The sequence below is a fragment of the Nipponia nippon genome, unplaced genomic scaffold, assembly GCF_047370975.1.
Source record: "Nipponia nippon isolate SJK-2023a ecotype South Korea unplaced genomic scaffold, ASM4737097v1 scaffold_4, whole genome shotgun sequence".
Taxonomy (NCBI): domain Eukaryota; kingdom Metazoa; phylum Chordata; class Aves; order Pelecaniformes; family Threskiornithidae; genus Nipponia; species Nipponia nippon.
The window spans coordinates 54,847,445-54,867,511 of record NW_028262358.1 but is presented as its reverse complement, the minus strand read 5'-3'; the positions used below and the strand labels follow the sequence as shown (position 1 = coordinate 54,867,511).

At 45.1% G+C, this 20,067-nt stretch overlaps 1 protein-coding gene and 1 long non-coding RNA gene across 3 annotated transcripts in view; one reads left to right on the top strand and one right to left on the bottom strand.

Annotated features, from left to right (window-relative positions):
• The first annotated feature begins 4,178 nt into the window (after positions 1 to 4,178).
• On the top strand, positions 4,179 to 8,069 carry LOC148053308 (uncharacterized). Its single transcript, XR_015708847.1, has 3 exons — positions 4,179 to 4,308; positions 6,761 to 6,947; positions 7,785 to 8,069. It is a non-coding gene; the product is annotated as an uncharacterized LOC148053308 (long non-coding RNA).
• A 148-nt stretch (positions 8,070 to 8,217) lies between these two features.
• Positions 8,218 to 20,067, bottom strand: part of UST (uronyl 2-sulfotransferase) — a 167,845-nt gene continuing 155,995 nt past the window's right edge. Inside the window, exons 8-9 of one of the 2 annotated variants that reach the window (XM_087777011.1) lie at positions 11,173 to 11,449; positions 8,218 to 10,794 (exon numbers count right to left, since the gene is read on the bottom strand). In XM_087777011.1, the coding sequence (XP_087633137.1) occupies positions 10,617 to 10,794; positions 11,173 to 11,449 (455 nt within the window). In that variant the 3' untranslated portion in view covers positions 8,218 to 10,616. Of the gene's footprint in view, positions 11,450 to 20,067 lie in introns of both variants that reach the window. The other variant, XM_087777012.1, reaches the window with a different exon arrangement.

Here is a 20,067-nt window from a genome sequence, read left to right as displayed (position 1 = left end):
AGCGCCCGCCCGGCGGCCGGCGGGGGCCAGGCCCTGCCGCGGCCGGAGCCGCGCCCCGGGCCGCCCCGCCGGGCCGGCTGCGGTGCTGCCGGGCTGCGGAGGGCCCGGCGTGGGCCTGCGCGGAGGGGAGCACCGCGCTTACCCGCCGTGTTCTCCAGGCAGCGAGTCTGGGAAAGAGCGAGCCCACCCCCAAGACAGAAAAGAAGCTAAGGGGGCAAGGCAGGCGGTCACCTCCTGCGTGAAGAATCAGTTGTTCGCTTTCCCCTCGCTTCTCATTACAGAAGCTATTCTTCCCAAAACAGGATGTTGGGCCAGGGAGAGGTAATATAAACAGATGCATTCTTTGAAAGCTTGCAGTGCATTTTTGCAGAGCACAGGCTCTTCATGGAAATGCAGAGACCCACGAGGTGTGGGAACGAGGGACCGCAGTGGCGGGAGAAAAAACCCTTCCTCTGAGAAAAGTGAGTCAGCCCAGAGCCTCCCTTGACTTTAGCACTTTTTTTTGGAGAAGCGGAGGGCACAACGTTGAGATTGAGAGGTGAAGGAAACCTTTAAACGAAGCTGATACTGGCTGGTTGCTAGGAGAAAGCCTGAAACAGTATTATAGGCAGCTTTGCTTCCTTTTATAAACGTGCAGTGTTGGTTAATTTGCACCAGCAGTGGCCTTCACTGACGGGAGTGAAAAGGAAGAAAGGATCCCGTCTCTACTCGCCTCCCCTCAGATTGGCTCCAGCACCTGAAAGCCACTGACTTCCAGGGTTATTAAGCAGTTTCACCTGGACCTATCCCTGCATCTGGACCTGGGTTGAATCCTTTCCCCGTTGCTGCGTGCCCTTGTCTTTTTATCAGGCACGGGCTTTCACAACGCGTGCCCTCGGCAGCAGGGGCAGGGGGAGTGGAGCAAGAGAGGCTGTGACTGGCCTTTCTGCCAGCTCCCCTAGGGATATCCAGCTGCTTAATCCCTGCACCGGGAGTATCATCTGTCCTCGCCTCCCCTTGTACAGGGTTCTGCTCCTCACGCCTCGCCACGCATCTCACCTCTTTTCTGGTTTCTCAGCTCCGGTCTCCAAACTTCTTTCAAACTTTATAGAAGCAACACTCTTCTGTCTTTCATGTCTAAAAACCCTGCGGCGCTCCAGGGGGCCGTAGTTAAGTGTTTTGAAGCTGTACACATATACCTGCTTATGTTCCTATACAGTGCGGAAACCTAACACGTGCTAACTGCCTGACTGCCGTGCTGCGGTGGGAACCTGCCATTGCTGCGTGCGCCAACCCAGCTTTGCTCCACTTGGTTATTTCGGATTGCGGTTCCCTTTAGGGTGGCACCTTCCCGCAGGCTCCATTGGCCCTGAGCAAATAACAACCATTTAGACAGTCCCCAAGCCTGAAATCCCAACAGCTAGTGCGGAGTTTCCCTGAGAATGAGCTACCGAGTCCCAGTGCAAGCTTCAGGGCTTGTCCACGCCATTTCTCTGCCAGGTGCCCTCTTGAGAAATGCAAATGGGAATGATGAGTAAGGGAGCAATACCTTTTGACTCACTGGACGAAAGCAAACCACTTTTGGAGGGACAGGCTGGAGAAAACAATGGATAACTGGGTTTGGCTTGGCTTGCTAGTTTTTTCTAAAAGTCTCTTTCATCTAAACTGAAATGACCGGCACGCACTGGAGCAGAGGGAAGAAGGAAAAGCCAGTTACACCCAGGCAGCGAGCACTGCGGTCTAGGCCTCCTCAGCAAGAGGCTCCTGCAGCTTAACCTGCATTCATCCACCTCTTGCATAAGGCTTCCTCTGCATACGAAGCATTTTTCTGGTTGTTTTCAGTTGCAGCATCAACATTAACACCACTGTGAGGTAAACACATTATTATTATCATTACTAGTAGTCATTGCTATTACTATTTGATCCTAAATGTTGCCTGTAAGAGGAGTCTTCAAGGATATGATGTGACACCGCTGGCTTCACAGTACATCAGGGCTGGCCAAAACCTGAAGGGATATTTTGGGGAAGGTGGGGATTACCTGTCCTGTTTCAAATTACTTTTCCCAGCTCGCTATCTGGCAGGAAAGCGAGGAGGTTTTCCCCATGGAAAATTTCCCCAGGGAAATTCTCAGTGCCTCCTTTTTATTTCCAGAGGAATATGAACTAGTGCAAAGTCCCCGACTGGTTCAGAGAGCTCCATTCAGCTGCCTTCCAGTGGCACCGGGGCTCCTTGCTGGTGCCCGGGACTGACAGGGAAGGCGGGAGGTGGAGGCCGAAGTGCCCGGGGCAGGCTGGCCGCTGGCACCTCAGCTGGGTTTTGAGCGGTCTGGGGCACTTGCTGCTGGGATTGGTGGGAGGCAGAGGAGCCCGATTCCTGCCTGCAGAGACTGCGCGTAAATAAGACAAACAGCGCAGGCGTTGGGGTTTGCGAAGTCTGGCTCCGCCACAGCTATTGTGATCCCTGTTGTTCAGGAATTCTACAAAACCGTACCAATTCTCATAAAAGTTTTGCAGAGTAGATAAATACTACACTCCAGCCTTCGTGGCGAGGGGAAAAGGAAAGCTTTAAGCAATTAGGCTGGGCCACACAGCGATTCGGCAGCAAGCCGGGCCGCCAGCTGTGCGGGGCTGCCAGAGCAGCGGTGCCGCTGCATCCTCTTTTGCCGCCTGTGACAGCACCGGCCTGGCTGCGGCAGCCCGGGCAGCGGCCGTGAGGGGGGCCGGGGAGGGGGCACCGCGGGATCACATATGTTTTTTAAGGAAAGAACGGGCCTGACCTTCCTCATGTTAGCAAGGAGCAGCAGCTTTCTTAAAAGATGCTGACCTGCGGCTAAATGCATTTTCCCTGTTTGCCCTGGATTGCTCCAGTGTAAGCTTCGCTATCTATTTTGCACTTTTCTATCTATTTTGCAGAGAAGTTAGAAGCTCTTAACTTTGGTCAGAGCTGTTCTTGGCCAAGGTTTTGCCGATGCCTCCGTTGGATCTCATCTTGCCTTCCTCGCAGGAGCTGGCTGCCATGGTGCTCTCCCTACAAAAGACGACAACGCCTTAGGCTCCTTTGGGTGACCGGTACCTGCTCAGGAGGGAGCAGAGTAAGTTGGAGAAGAGCCCCCTTCCCCCAGGCAAAAAAGAGGACATTTTCTTTTCTTTCTGAGAAGCAAAAAGCTTTTTCCTTTGACTCAAAAGATATTGTTTTGGAAAATCAGAGCTGACCACATAATAATTCCATCTCCTTCTCCCAGTTTTGGAGTGATAAGACATGCGTGATGCTGCTTGACACTGTGATATTTATAAGACAAAGTAGAGGTCAAATTTGCTGAACCGTTTCCAAATTCCAGTGAGGTTTATCACAAAGAGCCCCATGCACGGACCCAAGTGGCGTGACTGACAAGGGCTGGATTGTGGAGTCACTAGAAAGCTCAGTTTCCAGCCAACACTGATGGGCCAAATCACGTTCTTTGGGGCAAAACCTGCTGGAAATCTGCAATTATGCAGGCTCCAGGGATTTTTCACAGCAGTTTCTGACAAGAAACCCCATGGTGAGGAGCTGGGTTTTCACGCTTCAAGGAGCAACGCTGTCCTCTATCAGCACCGTCCTGCCCAGGTCTGGTGAGAAACAGCCTGGAGCTCAGCCCCCCGTGGGGCGGGCAGGCAGGCAGGAGGCGGCCGCCCTCCCTCCCCTGCACCCTTACATCTCCCCTGGATCCCTCCAGCCTCCTTGGAAGAGAGGTGCTGCCGGGCTCTCCTTGCCAGCTTTCTGTCCCAAGAAGTGCAGGAAGAAAGGTTTTTCCCACAGCAAGTGCTGACAGGACTAGCAAGAACTTGTCCAAGGGAGATTTGGCAGAAATGCCCACCAGCTAGCTACGACTGAGAAACTGGCTCTGTTTCCCTCTCCCCGCTCAGACACCAGCCTCCAGGGCTGCTGCTGACACCGAGTGTCTCTGCTCACGTCGGAGGACTGACGCTGCGGAGACTTCTTTGCACCCTGATGTGCTCACCTGCCAGCGCATTTCAGCCTCCCGGCCTGAAGCCAAAGGTGACAGATTTGGCATTGCTAAGCCTCAGTTATTTCCACAGAGACAGGCCAGGACTCACCCTAATACTCAGACCAGAAACTAGATCTGCAGCAGGAGCGAAGCTGACACCTACAAGGTGGACTCAGCCTTCTCCCGATATCAAAGTTTAGAGAAAGGCTCAGCAGCTCATGCTCCTCCACAAAGCATGGGCACTTGGACACAGGAGTTTGGATTACGTTCCCGTTTGCTCGCTCTTCCTTAAGATGCTCCCCAGAAGACGCAGGCAAAAGCTTTCACGCCGCGTACTGCCCAGGTAAGGGAGGGACTGGGAGGAGATGAGGGGAAAGCACCAGATCTCTCAGATGAGAGGCATATACCCCTGTCTGACAGCTGGAGCAGCTTTCTGGTGTATGGATACACCAGACAAAACCAACTACTCGGTGAGCTGAGTGAGAACTCTCTTTTCACTCCCTGTTGGTGTTGGTTGCTGAACAGTAAGGCATCGCTTAATGTTCTGGGTTTCTAAGCACTGTGGAAAAACAAAGGAAGACACAACTTAGACGAGATACATGAACACAGGTTTGATGACTTTTCAGGTAGGCTAACAGCGCCACATATTTCAGGAGAAAATGTGACCATATTCTTGCGAACAGCTGAATTTGCAAGATGTGACTTCAGCCACCCATCCATCTGCTTATCTGCTCTTACTGCTACAGGATCACCTTTCCCAAACGTAAAGCTACCTTACAGCCATGCGGTTTCTGCAGGTGTTCGTTATGCAACTAAACAGATAAGGCTAGGAGTTAATCTTTGTCCCAAAAGGACATAAATGGTCTGCTGAAGGCTAAGAAGTCATTCATATTTAGGCAGTTACCTGAAAAGTTTTCAGAGTTGTAAGGAAAAGATAAGGGGAGACAACATCATGTAACTAAAATTTTCCATGATAATTGTTTTGCCTTCTAAAATCTAGGACTGATCTTAGAGCAGGAAAGAAAGTTCAAGGATTGAGACACTTGGCTAAATTATAATCAGTGCTTTTTCACAACCTTCCTGTGTGACATTGGGAATATCACTTACCACTGGCTGTATCCATTCCCAATGTATGAAATGGGGATAACGGCATTTCTTTACCTCCACTGTGAATCAAAAGGATAAAGATATTAATCATTTTCCAAGATGCTCAGACAATATGGTTAGTGCAGAAATACCCTACACAGATTGACCTTGGGAAATACACCAAATATGGCCTACGGTTTGTTCAAATACAAACAAATGGAGAAAGTGAAAATGGAAAAGGCTCACAGCTCTTCAGTGAGGTATAGGTGCCTCATTGCCGCTTCTTCCAGCACACTTCTCCAGCACGATCTTGGGAATCTTGTCTTCTTTGGGGAATCAGAGACTAATGACTAGAGTTGATTTCCCCTCCCTGAGCTTACCACCACAAAAACTAGATTGGAGGCTCCTAGAAGAGAAATTCCCATCTGCTGCGGGAAGCCATACCCTGGACTGTCGCTCTTGTGCCTGCCATGGACTGTAACAGCCTCTGTTTTTTTCCTGCACCCAAACTGGAGACGATCATGAGTTCAAAACTGGGAGATGCAATTGGCCTTTGGTATTTGACAATGCTGCTGTGAGCCGAGGTTATCCCGTATCGTCCTGGCCTGGTAAACTGGAAAAATGCAGGAATATTTTCCCTTGCGGCACAGTAACTAAATATTACTCCACTCATTAGCAGCACCACTGTGCTGAGAAGGATTTGTTTCACTCAGCTCACTACTTACACTCAACCCGGAGAGAAGTTTGCGGAAGGATCAGATCTATGTCTGAGATCAGCTCCTACACATCAGATACAGGTATAGGCCATGTGCTTATACTCTGCCAGGTGTCTGAGGTAGAGTGGTAATTTGGAAGTGCATGGAAAAAGCCAAAAAAATGCTAACTTAATACAAATCACAAATCTGAAGCAGCATTTGATTTTGAAGCATGGTCTCAAGTTTTCCAGATAAGCCAAAGCCATAAAGAGAGCAAGCAGTTTGTGTAACACTTCTACTTGATGCTTTATTAAGAATAATGGAGCACCACCTCCATGTATTCCTGCTAATCTCTACTTTTCACAGCACCAATTTCCCTGTGGTGTGGCAGAACGCTTTGCCATCGGCCTTTTTGCCCATTGGATCCAAAAAAGGGAACAGAAGGATAGCAAAAGTTTGCATAAAGCACGCTCCTACCACGCCTGCCTGATAGCAGTGTTATTAACTTACCCTTTCAGCCACAACCAGTTAAATACAAAACCAGACTTGCGTTCTTCCTTTACATACTCAGAAAAGGAAATCCACAGGTTTATATTCAAAATCCACATTCAAATACACCACTGGTCAAATCTTACCATCTTACGCCATCTGAAAGGCCAAATACGTATTTGCAGAAAACCTTCCCCCTACCCCATCCCCTGCTGCCCCCAGAACAACCTTCCATCCCACCTCCAGGACCTTCCAATATGACGGCATCAGCCACCGGTGCTGGGACACAACCGTTACGGTGTGCTGGTGCTTCCATTACACATGCCTATTTTCCAAACCTTACAACTGAGCTTTGAAGTTCACTTTGTGCTGCGGCTTGGCATGCAATGCCGTTTCTGGGCAAACCGAAGAAAATGTATGACAGTTTTTCAGTTGTGAGACATCAGCAACTGATTTATGCTGGTTGAGACTGAACTTTCAACCTTCAAAATAAGATCCCTTCTATCCACTTCTAACGTTTTGTAGGAGATTTTTTCACACCCCACCCTCCCCCCGCAATGGCTGTTTCTCACGGAGCTGCGTTCCAGCACCCTTCCCACCATGCCTGGGGGCACCTAAGCAGAGACCGACTTCGCAAACCTCCCTTGGGACGGACCCTGCAAGAGTGGTCCCGGTGACTCCAACACCGCTAGGCAGGCACTTCCGAGGCTCGGTAAGACCTTTCTTGTTTTTCCCATGGAGTCTGTGTGTGGAGGTCTATATGTAACAACGCTCAGTTCTTTTCTCTGGTCTTGGCTCATGCAAGCAGATGGATCGACAGTGTTTTATATGTTTGCTGAACTCTTTGCAATAAAGGCTGATTCCTTAAAAATAAAACAGAAAGAATGCTGTGGTATTGTATTACAGTATTCTAGCTCTCAAAAATGTTGCTGTGTTGTTTTAGGCTATGGTCTAACGTCACAGATGTTCCCTTTCTTAAAATGGAGGGAGAGATCAGAGCACCATTACCCTTAACCGGGAATTACAGACCTTTATCTTTTAAGAGGATATAGAGTTTTACTCTTTGGCAGATGATGTTTCTTCATTTGATAAGAGGACCCAAGTTGGCATGCAGTGTGGTTTCCTTTGTTAGTCAAAAAATCTACCTTTATATTAAATATTTTTATTACATCAAGTATTGAAAGGAGGAAGAACTGAATGGCTGGCATCCACAGATCGGTTCTCCAATGTTTACAATTTGTAATTTTGTTTGTGTCTTTATGATACTACATACCATTCCATATTATAACATTCAAACAATTCAGCAAAGGTCCAATGATAAAGACTCGCAAAGAAATTGAAATGCTTCAAATACACCATCGGCTTCACATACCTTCAGTTCTGCTGAGCTGCTTCTCTACATATAAGTAGAGAATGGTTCAGATACTTGGACTTCGCCTTGCATCATCAGCGCAATTTACGTGGAAGAGAAGTAAATTAAACAGGAACAAAAAACTGTACCATTTGTCACTGTCACTTGAAACGTAAGACTAAAATTTATTTTTTCCAGAATGCTGCATTTTAACAACGGTTGATTCTCCCTTCAGTGTGAAAGCACTGATGTTTTACTTACATTATAACATCACTCTGGGCTATTGGAGCTTTTACACCTGGCCATCAAATACCACATCTAGTAAAACGCAGTGTATGGAGACCAAGCTGTTTCTCTCCTGGATGAAACCTCCTTCTACTTAGCAGCCACAAAGCACATGGGACAAGGTACTTAGGGCACTTACTGCTCATCGCAGGTGAGTAAAATAATTCCGCCTTCACTCTCACACCTCCAGACAGTTCGGGACATAGAATAACCCAATCTCGCTGCTAAAGTATGACTTCTAAATGATAAAGTATGCCATATCCGATCCTGTTCTGCTAGGTGCAACTCCAACATCTTACCCACAGCCGCTGTACCCAGGCAAGAAAACCAGCGTAAGCAAGTGGACTATGGTGCTAGGAAGACATGTACAAGTTTTATTTTTAAACATCACTGGACCAAAAAATAGAGTCATATGGCGTATTTATATTTCAGGAGATGGTAGTGAATAAGTTAAAGAATATTTCGTCCCAAAACATACGTTGCTTTCATTTATAGCTAAGCTAATGTACACATATGTTTTCTTATTTTCATAAATGTCAAGCACCCACCTTTTTCCCCCATAAAGATTTACACGTTACATGCATGGCACTTCCTACAAAGCTGTCGTGGGCTAAAGGCTTACAAACAATGATTTTTTTTTTTTTTAATAAGAAATATTCATCAGACCAAAATATAATCATTTAAATCAACTTCTTCCTGAGCAACTTAGAATTTGGAATGTGCTGAAAAGTTTCAATAAATAAGTCAAAGATTAACCAGCTTAAAACGTACCTTTTAACAATTACGTAAAATATATTTCATGACAGACAAATAGGCCGTAGGACCAGGAATCTTAGATGCTATGTGCCAGATAAATTTATGAAGTACCATTCAAGGAGGAGAGGCCAGGTTGATTGTTACAAAAAATACAGCAACATTAAAACCTAGCGAGTAAATCATTAAACAGGTTTTGCTATTCGGTTATAAGTAGTGATGGCTGAAGATACCATTAAATAAACAGATAAAAATAGACTTTACGGTAAGCGGCAGTGAACTTGCAGGAAAGGTGAATGTGTTAAGTGACTGATTATTCTGTTACGACGTTGGCAAAAAGGATTAAAACAGAATTTCAGAAAGGTGAGAATATTAGTTTTCTTTCCAAAATATAACAACTCCACAGTGTGTAAACTAATCATTACTCTTTCAATGTAATTTCATAGAAACCACTTAAAATATACAATGCAGCAGATTCGTATTTTAGCTAATATGTTAGTTGTTATCGGTGCCATTTTCGGCTTTCTTTAATGTGCTCCCCCACGGTAGTTCATGGCTACCACCAACCTGGGATGTTAATAATGAGAACAGAATCTTCTACATAATATTTTCTGTAAGTTAGCATCTTGTCTTAACACGATTACACTTCTTTATTTTCGTTCTCTGCGTGTAGGTACAGTAAAGACTGACTGGTGATGAAGATGGGCCATAATGTTTATTGGCTCTCAGCAGGCTCGTGGAAGAGGAAACCCTTGGAAAGCACATTCGAGCTGAGCCCGAGTTTATATGCCTCGTCCATCACAAAATAACTTTTGCTTGTTATTACAGACCGAAGTATGACCTCGCAGACGGCAGACACGCTGCTGAGGCAGCCACAGAATAGGAAGCAAAAATTGCCGGGCAGCTGTTTGAGAAAGGACGTGAGTTAGATAGAGGTGCATTGCCCCCGAAGTGTTACTAGGACTTATCCTGGCAAGGAGCTGCAACTCCTCGGCCCTGCTTCTTTCCTGGGCTCTAGGACTGGAATTTATTGCTATTATCCTCTACTAGTCCAGCTTCCTCTGGCAACAACGGTGCGCAAGAGGCCAGGGCCTCACCAAGACCCCCAAATCCCCCCATTCTGCTATGGAGCAGATGGGCAAATAGCTCCACCCATGGCTGCGTGCAGGTCCGTCACTTCTGCAGCACCAGTCCTGGCAGGCTGTCGAATAGCCAGCAAGCCCTCGTGTCACAGGGAACCCCGGGGACACCCACCTTAAAGACAACAGCACGTCACATATTGGAGCCATTCCCCTTTCTCCTCCCAGCCCCCACTGCTCCCCTTTCTAGTGTTTGCTGATAATTCCTGTAGTGATTAACAAGGGCAAACTTTCACAGTGACTCTCTTAACAACCTATCATTGAATCGGCTTTGGTTTCACAGAGTATGCCTTCTTCTTTTCTTTGTTTTATCACCCTGAAATATTTCAACTGGAGAAGCTGTGTATGTCCATATTGTTAATTCTACTTCTAGCCATGCTAAAAGCAGGCATCTGGTCTTTGCTCTGGTGGGGCAGCTGCGTTCAGCTTCAGAAGTGAACAACTAAATTCTGCGATAGCAGAATTACTGGGCATGCTTAATAGGAGTTCCAGATCATCTACCTTTTTTAATGAGTGACGACTTCTGTATCTCTTTGGATTTGTGACCCATAAGAAGAATAAAAATCTACAAGTACCCTTCCTGAACTTAAAAACCGTATGCTGCACCTTTTCCTTCAGAGTCTAATAGAAAAGTACTCAGCTGCAGAAACAAAACTCTACCATTCAGGTAACCCTGCCTTGCACTTTTCATCTCTTATTGCCATTCACTGACCAGGCAACTTTTTCCACTCTATGAACTAGAAGGGTTTACCAAAAACATCTAGTTCCTGTAACTTGTCTGATGTCCACTAATGTTAATTTGCCAGAATAGCAGCCTCGCTCCTCCCGCACAGGGGAATTCAGAAGGCATTATCTAGCCCCTTGCTGAGCCTGTTATCCTCGATGTGCGCAGACAGGGCAATGGCTCTGGCCGTACCACTGGGATACCAGCGTGCTCTGGGCAGAAAGAGGCATTCTTCCCAAATGGCTCACTGCCTGTAGTCCGCATTGCCGGGAGTAATGCCGTAGTGTTATGCAATGAAGACTTGTTTCTGGAGAAAGAGAGAGACAAGAGTCTGTAAAATTTACTTTGCAAGACCACCTGATCTATTCTCTTATGTTTTGCAGGTGCCCAGAGGACTATTGTGTACTCCAAAAGTTATTTTGTGATAGACAGTAGATAGTTCTCTCTTGAACTGTGCTATAGCAAGGATGCTATAGAGCCAACACCATACAATGAATCAAACCCGCAAAACCAGGTATCTCCCGATGGCCCCAGCATGTGGGAATGGTCTCTTTTGTTCCGTTTGAAATGCTGCTGCGCATTAACTCAGTTCCTTAAGGAATTACTTTTAATAATAATTAAAAAAAAATCTTAAGAAAGCTGGAGGGATCACCAGAAAAGAAAGGATAGTTCTTCCATCCATCACCTTTTATAGATATCCTCTAGCCACTTTTCATCATCTTCCTCATCGTCCATCGGTTCCTCTGTTTCCAGGGGAGAAGGAATGAAGAACTCGGGTCTGGGACGTGGTTTCCTGATATGAGACTTCAGTCCAAACTTGCGCTTTAGCAGGTGGAATTGTTCTTTGACATAGTAATAAAACTCGTATTCATATCTCATGCGTTGGTAGAGGATCTGTATTGCTTCTGGAGAGGGGACGGTCTTTTTCACTGTCACAGTCAGATTGCCAAGTTTCCTATGTTCTGTAAAAAAAACCCAAGCAACATAGTGGGTGCTGATTAATGAGACCAGACCTAAACTTTTTTTTTTTTTTAAAAGATTAAGGCACGACCCTACTGCATTACTGATACAAATGAGCTCAATCTGTCTCCTTAATAATGGATTTACTTTTAGTGAGAGATGAAAAAATATAGATGTTTGAAGTTAGACTTGCATGTTTAAATAGGGCTAGTTCATACATGGCATTCTGGCAATGGTTACCTGCAAATGCAAATTAGGTCATACCAATTATGAGCATAAACTACATGTAGAGAAACCCATAATCTTGCCTAGCTTTGGAAATTTTGCCTGATGCATGTGAAGTATATATCCAGCACAGAGATGAGCTAATCAGTTATTTCCTATGTGACACACTACATCATGTCTCAGTTGTGCTTTATTATTGTTCAAATCTAAACAGATATGTATCAGTCTGAATCCATCTCAGGCTAGCACCGAAGCATCGTTGGCATCACCACGATACCTCAAGACGAAATGTGCCTGTTGACCTTCTCATCCTGTTCTACCTGTTAGTTAAACTAGACTCATCCTCCTGTCGTGCCCTGGGACTGGAAGATTTCAGTATGTTTCTCTTCACCTGACAACTTTTGCTTTGGTAAACTGAAATAAAACACCTTTATTGTTGATAAAGAATGAGAGTTACTAACAAAATATTGAGTTGCCTCTTTGCCTCCTCTCTCAATAGATTATTCTACCATTAACGTATTTGAACAAGGTGTAAAGCAAACTCTCAAGGCAATCATTTTGCTGTTTTCTACCAGATGGCAACAGGCTGCCAGAGCATCCTAAGTATTTTCTTCTTCTCCAAGACAGAAATGTAACTGAAAGTCAACTGTGAAGAAGAGAACAGAAAAAGCTGGAAGTACTGACCTGTAGCATCACTGTATCCCCCCTAACAACTGCAACTTTCTTTAGGAGAAGTGGAGATGAATGTTACACTGATGAGGTACTAGCTTCGATAATTAGGTTTTCTGAAACCTCAGTGCTCCAATCCAGTAAGTCTGATGTGTTACTCTGAGAGAACGTGATGCCCACGGAAATGACAGTAATAGCCTCAGAATACACCTGGGTCCAGACACGGCAAGACGAATGGGCTTGCATGGAAGCAAGGAGATGCCAGTTAGACATTAGTAAAAAACCTTTTTCATGGCAAGGATAGTTAGGCAGTGCAGTAGAGCACAGAAGTTACAAAAGCTCTCTCTCTGCAGGACTTTAAGAGCAGATTAATTGATTCTCTCCTGAGGGAGGCCACTTGACTAGGGGACATCTTAAGGCTGTTTTCCATGACTCTAAACCCAATAGATTAATTTTAGCCTTGTCAGTCCTTACTTCCCTTCCTTGCTACAAGAGCAAGGTCTGCATGAGAATGGCTTAGCAAGGTCTGCACAAGAGCTGTTGGTTTGTTTTTTTTTTTTTTTTGTTCCAGGATAATGTCTTGGCTTCTGCTGCTCATTCTTTCCTTAATATTTATATCCTCTATTTGTGCTGCCTCAAATGCCAAACAGAAACACCCATGTTCTACATGACTACATAGATAAACTGTTGCAGTAAAGAAGAGCTGGATTTTGACATGGAAACCTAATTCTTATTGTAACAGCAGTTCTGCAAGTTGGAGGAATTCAAAAGGGTCGGGCCATGAGGCATGGCAAAGAAAAAACTTACAAGGAGGAAGCAGACAAGAAAGAACATTTCATGTTTCCAACCGAATCCCAGCGGCAGTGACCACCCTCGCTTCCAGAGGGAGTCCCTGAATCAAAATGGGATTTTATCATGGGCAGAGTTTTGCTCATGTAAGCAGTCCAAACTGAGGTCTTCTGAAGCACCTGCCAGCAAAGCTAAACACACGCTTAGCAGCTCTACAGAGAAACACATTTTCACAATCGCTTACATGTAAGGCTAAGGGACGGATCGATGGTTCCTAGTAGGAAAAGTGAGTTGTTCTTGGGATTCCACAAGCAATATGTTCATCCAAGAGAAATAATCAAGAATAACTTTTTAGGGAAGAGAGGAATTTTAATCAAAGGCAAACTCATTTATTTCAAGAGATAATAAAAGATAAGTAAGTCCAGCTAGCAAACACAACAGCAATGATCTTTACACAAAAAATATGTATAATACAAGATTTTAAATCTTGAAAAGGACAACAGAAGGGTAGAGCACAGCTATGTGAACACAAGCTGCTTTTTTTACATTGTAAATGATTAATGTTCCTATAGCTTAGGGTACCCACACCTATAACCACATTCTAATTTTCAGACAATGGGGACACATTTTCCTACTTCAGAGTAAAGGAATTAAAGAAAAACATTCGAAAGCCATTCATTTTAATAGTACTACACGAGACAGCAAGTGCTGCTGGGCTGAACATTCTCATATTAATTTGTCTTCATTGCATCACACACATCTGGTGCAGAAGAAAAAAGTTGTATCTGAAAGGCATTCTCCCTCTCAGTTTTGCTTACCAATTACAGCAGAGTAGTTTGAAACGTAGGAAGAATATGATACAAAGAGAGAATAGGTTGATTAGCTTGCCAAACATAATGCTGTTCTAAATCTCAAAAAAATTATTTAAAGCATTAATTCTATTTTGCATTCGTACTTTTAATTCCTTCTCTAAAGGAAGAATGGTTTTCATTAGTTGGTAACAATTAAAACATGCTGCTCTGTAATTAAATGGAGCTTTTACACCAAACTTTGTGGTTCTTTACACTGAAATCTCTCTCTCTACTCATATACCTAAGCAATTAAACAACTTAGTACACAGAGTTCTTTGTTCTTTAATTACAGTGATGTATGGTGATATATGCTCTATACTTACTGACTGTTCACAGTTTACCAATTCGTGTAGTTTTACTTAGATAGGAGTAAAATGATTAAAATATACAAAAACTGAATTAAAAATAAAGAAGCGATCTTTAACATGCTGTCTAGCTAAGAAAAAAAGTGTAGAGGAAGGATCATGAAATGCTTGCATTTAAAATAGACATTAGCATAGAAAGCACTACTTGTAGCTAGTGAATGGGGTCAAATATTTTTGCTGAAAATATTTGGGTTCCCCAAGAGCTCATTCTCTTCTACACCACCTTTACCCACAGACCGGAACGGACTAACAGATGTCTCATCTTTTTAAATTCTCAGTCAGTTGTTCAAGTTGCCATTGACGGGTATTAGATGCATACACTCCAGGAAGGACACTGTACTCAGTCTGTCCTTGGGTGAGAAGGCAACCGCTGCCTTACCATTACTGAGCACTTCAAGACATTCCTCTTTCTGCTGCTTAGTTGGTAGCTCCCGCCAGCTTTGCAGTCTGGTTTTCTTTACAAACTCAGCAGCAAATATACACTACTAAATATTGCATTTATTAAGCTTAAGCCTTTATACTGCTTGCCAACTTCATTTTTATTTTACATAGGTTATTTCTGTTACAGAAAACTCCATTTACCTCGCTGGAAAAAGCTCTTTACTTATACGACCCCTCCAGGACTCTAAGCGGGAAAAGCCACTTCTTAGAGCTCCAGCTCCCTTTGGTGGCTGCTCCTCCCAGCAGAGAGAGGCACTTGTGTTCAGCCCAGGAGCGCTGCCAACGATGACAAGGTGAAAAGCGCTAGACTGTTTTCTTGGGGGGGCAGTCAGTGTGGGGCAGGACCAGCCAAAGGGGAATACGATGGTGGTGTGCCAGGCTGGGAGCAGCCCGCCGGTACCAAAATATACTCCTCCTCTGAATTTGCAGTACTTCATGGCATAGAGGATTCCTGGATGCGTGCAATTCTTCCTTGCTCTATGCGCACACCTCTGTCTATAGATGTACACGTACGTACAGATAGAAACATCCACGCTCTGGAAGGCTACAGAAGCAACGTAGATTTTCTGGCTTCTGTTGGTTCGCCTCGCAGTATAATCATCAGTAACTGTGGTGCATAAATAGCTGCGAGGTGCTGGCTGTCAGATGGTGCGAGTTGGGGCTGTGCCTGGCTGCAGGCTCAGCCTTTTGATAAAACAAGTGAACTTCGCTTCTTTTTGCACTTGAATTTTATGTGGACTGGTTTCTAATCTTAAATACTCTTAAAAGGCTCTTTAATACAAATATGAATGAAATCACAAAACTGCCCCTTGAAGTCACCTTAACCACCCCTCCTCATCATAGAAGCAAAATGGAAAAATTAGGTAGATCTGGCTTAAAGCCAAAATAACAATCTACATATGCTACATAAACCCAGCTGTCCCACCAAAGGACCCCCATTTTATGACCTTTGAGACAGCTAACCATACGGAGGGCAACAAACTACACCATTTACTTTTTAGGGTTCTTTTTTTTAAACTGTGTTTGCTTTGGCATTCTTTTAAATTACTAAAAAGAATGTACTATACAGTAACTCAACCTCCCAGTGCAGCCTGCTCGTGCCTTGAATTAAGACTAAATTGGTACGCAGATATGGATGAAGAAAATTAAATTCTTTTGGGTTACCAGGTGATGAGTATTTACCATTACTTTCCCCACTCTCACTCCCCCCCCCCTTTTTTTTTTAAACTAAGAGATCAGTGTTACTCACTGCAGCAATCCAAACCAGAGGGAAAAGTGTTTTTTATACTTTGTGGCTCAAAACCCCTTGGATTGCCATATTTAGACAAAATGATCCTAAAGGCATTCTCCACCTCAGAAAAGGATTTCAGAGTCACGCTCTCTCCAGCGCCCCGCCGTTTCGGCGGGTGCGACGCAGAGGCTTGCTCCCCAGCGCTGCTCCTGGACGAAGCAGCAGGGAGCCTGGTGCCCTCGGGGATCTGGCAGGGAGAGGTGAGCCAGGCTGGAGCCGGCGCAGGACGGCTGCAGGCAAGCGTAACTGTGGGCTTGCGGTGGCAAAACCCCACGCCGAGCTCTGCTGCTCTAAGGCTGTGTGAACACGATGGCTGTCACAGATACAGCAAACTCATTTCCTGCAACTACACGGGGAGGCCCCGCGTTTCAGTCACACGCAGCTGAGCTGCAGCACATACCTACTTCTCCACAGTTTTAAATGGAAATAAATGTATGTCACTGTGGTTAGACGTGACGTACGAATAGGCGAGGGCCTCTGCTTGATATGGCACTCAAGTGATCGCTGTGGTGCTAAAACAGGGCTCTGATGGCTATGCTAGAAATGAATATCTAACTGCAGCTCAGCAGAAAATTTTCTGGCACAATTGGTCCGCTTTTCAAACTTGAAATTTTTAGCTGAGCTCTTGAAGGATATCTGGGAAAGGATGGTTTTGGGAGAACAGATGAGACGCCAATGTGTTTCGCTCGCGGGCCATCTTTCCAATGGCCACGGGGCTGCTACCGCCCAGGAGCGCGCTGGGCCCAGGGCAGGTCCCCGGCGGGTGGAGGGAGGTGGTGCGCTGCAGCCGTGCGGCGCGACCGAGCGCCTTGCGTGGGCTCGTGTTCAAGGAAGGCAAGCAGGGACGGTAGAGAAAACCTAACAGAGTCACTGACCGGGAAGAACTATATTAAAAACCAAAGCTGATGAAAAAGTAAGTAGTAATTTGCCCCATAGCATCTACTAGCTTTGTCTGTCTGAAATACTATGAATCCCAATTACCAACCTCCTTACTGCTAGTTTAGTCTCTTCTCAGTTGTTCACATCAACAAAATAGGGTGTAAGTTTTAAGAACATATAGATAAAGATTAGACACGCACGTGCATGCTGAGGACAGTTATGCTAGGCTCACTAGCAATGCTTGCTTTGTTTTAGCATTTCTGTCCTGAATTATTGTGCTGCTTTGATGACATGGAACGACGCCGAACTCCAGGGGCTTAGGAGAACTCTAGCCCACTGGCACACAGCAATGTCCCATCTCCTAAAGGTCAGATATGGATCTCTCTGAAAGGACGGCTCTCCAGGAGTCATGGAAACACCCGGAATTCCAGAGACCTGCAATCCCAGGCAAATCGGATGTCCCATTTATCAAACAGGGATCTTGGGAGCAAATACACCAGACTCTAATTAGCATGGACACTGCAAAGCGACGGCTGCCAAGGACAGAGACTGAACTAGGTGAGACAGTTATAGCCATGCTTTCTTCTTTCTTACCACTACAATGAATAAGCAAACCAGAGGGAAGAATAATGTCACTCTTAACCTAATATAATTTCATTATTAACATTAACATGGACACAATGCAGGAAGCTCAGAGAATGATAACCTGGCAGAAAAAAACGGAGCGATGCCAAAACAGAGATTAGCCAGGAAGAGCTCACAGAGATAACCTGAAAGACACATAATCAAACAACTACTAATCCTCAAGGATGTAAACACCAAGGAGGCATGGCACAAAATCAGAACAAGGAGGACACATGAAAAAAAAGACAAAGAAAGAAAGAATAATGTTAGTAATAAATGTAAGAAGTACTTTGGGCTAATAAGGCTGAAAATAACAAAAGAAGTATCTTAGAATCGTTAAGGTTGGAAAAGACCCCCAGGATCATCGAGTCCAACCGTCAACCTATCACTGCCAAGTCCATCACTAAACCATGTCCTCGAGCACCACATCTATCCATCCTATAAATACCTCCAGGGATGAAGACTCAACCACTTCCCTGGGCAGCCTGTTCCAATGCTTGACCACCCTTTTGGTGAAGAAGTTTTTCCTAATATCCAACCTAAACCTCCCCTGGTGCAGCTTGAGGCCGTTTCCTCTTGTTCTATCACTTGTTACTAGGGAGAAGAGACCGACCCCCACCTTGCTACAACCTCTTTTCAGGTAGTTGTAGAGTGCAATAAGGTCTCCCCTCAGCATCCTCTTCTCCAGGCTAAACAACCCCAGTTCCCTCAGCCGCTCCTCATAAGACTTGTGCTCCAGACCCTTCACCAACTTCGTTGCCCCTTTTTTGGACACGCTCCAGCACCTCAATGTCCTTCTTGTAGTGAGGGGCCCAAAACTGAACACAGTACTCGAGGTGAGACCTCACCAGTGCCCACTACAGGGGCACTATCACCTCCCTGGTCCTGCTGGCCACACTATTCCTGATACAGGCCAGGATGCCATTGGCCCTCTTGGCCACCTGAGCACACTGCTGGCTCATATTCAGGCAGCTGTCAACCAACACCCCCAGGTCCTTTTCTGCCAGGCAGCTCTCCAGCCACTCCTCCCCAAGCCTGTAGCGTTGCATGGGGTTGTTGTGACGGAAGTGCAGGACCCGGCACTTGGCCTTGTTGAATCTCATACAGTTGGCCTCGGCCCAACGATCCAGCCTGTCCAGGCTACAGTATGCAAGTAACATATATTGGGAATATATTGCAGAGGTCAACACTGCAGTGGTCTGGCTGTCAACTGGACAATGTAACAGTGATATGCATTCAACAGCACTCTGAAATACTACTTAAGCTATTAAAGGCATTAGATCACTATTATGAAACACTTGCCTTACAACACACTCAGCAATGCAAATATATAACTTTCTCCATACTTTGTAAACAGCTACCACTCTCTGAGGTCTCTTCTTCAGCCAGGAAGTATTTATCATGAAATCTCCAACTCTTCTCTTGGAAACTTCACGGTGTTATGCCTTCGCTCCTACCAGTTCAGAGCTGTGGATCCAACAACGTGGATTTCCAGCTGCATGAGACACCTCTGCCGACCCTCCTGCACCACACAGTGCCTCTGCTGCTGCCCCAGCCTGGAAACGTGCTGTATCTCACACATGATCAGATAACAAATCTCAACAGGATCTTCTAAGAGACTCCTTTGTTTGGTGCACTTTAATGTTGCATTCCCAGCTAAGGTAAGTTAACACAGAAGGAAAAAAAAAAAAGCTGAAAATTAACCCACACTGGTAGAGCAAAAACGCGGATTCTTATGAGAATGTGGTCAGGTACTTGTATTGCTGTTAAGCAACTTCTAAGTTGAACTAGACAGAGTTGGAGGTGCCAAAACCAAAGTCATCTGCAGAGGAAATGCCAGGATTCTCTAGTTCGAGTTGCCGAAAGAATTGCTACGGTTGCAGTTCATATGCAATTTCTAATATATCTTTTATAGCTGTGTAAGTATTATCGAATGGATCCAGTCAAATCTGGATCTGACAAAACCACAATTTAAAAATAGGTTCTTACAGATCGCTTGTGAACAGTGTTGCATAGTAGGTTACGCAGATACTAACATTATTACTTTTTTGCAGAGAGAAGAGAAAGTTGCAGTGATCGAGACAAATTTCAGCGGCACTCACGAGCAGGAAAAGCTTCACCACAGGTATGTTATGCAGAAAATCTGCAGAGATACAGCCTGGGCGTTGAGAACCTAGAGCAGGCATCTTGCCTTTGTGCTTCGAGTCACAGTAGGCTGCTATCTGTGATTTTTGTCCACAAAAAAGAAGCGATGGAAGAGGCATGCTGTGCAAGCTTAAGATGTCCAAGAGGGACGGAGTGAGGTGGAGGTGTCTTTATTTCCATATATAGTACTGATCAGTGCAACACTAGCATAGAGCATCCAGTTTTGTAACCACATCCTAAATCAGACAGGGTATGAAAACAGCCTCAGAATGAATACTGGGGTTGGAAGGGACACTTTAGAGAAAGATGATAAATTCATTCTGGTCAGCTTACCAAAAAAA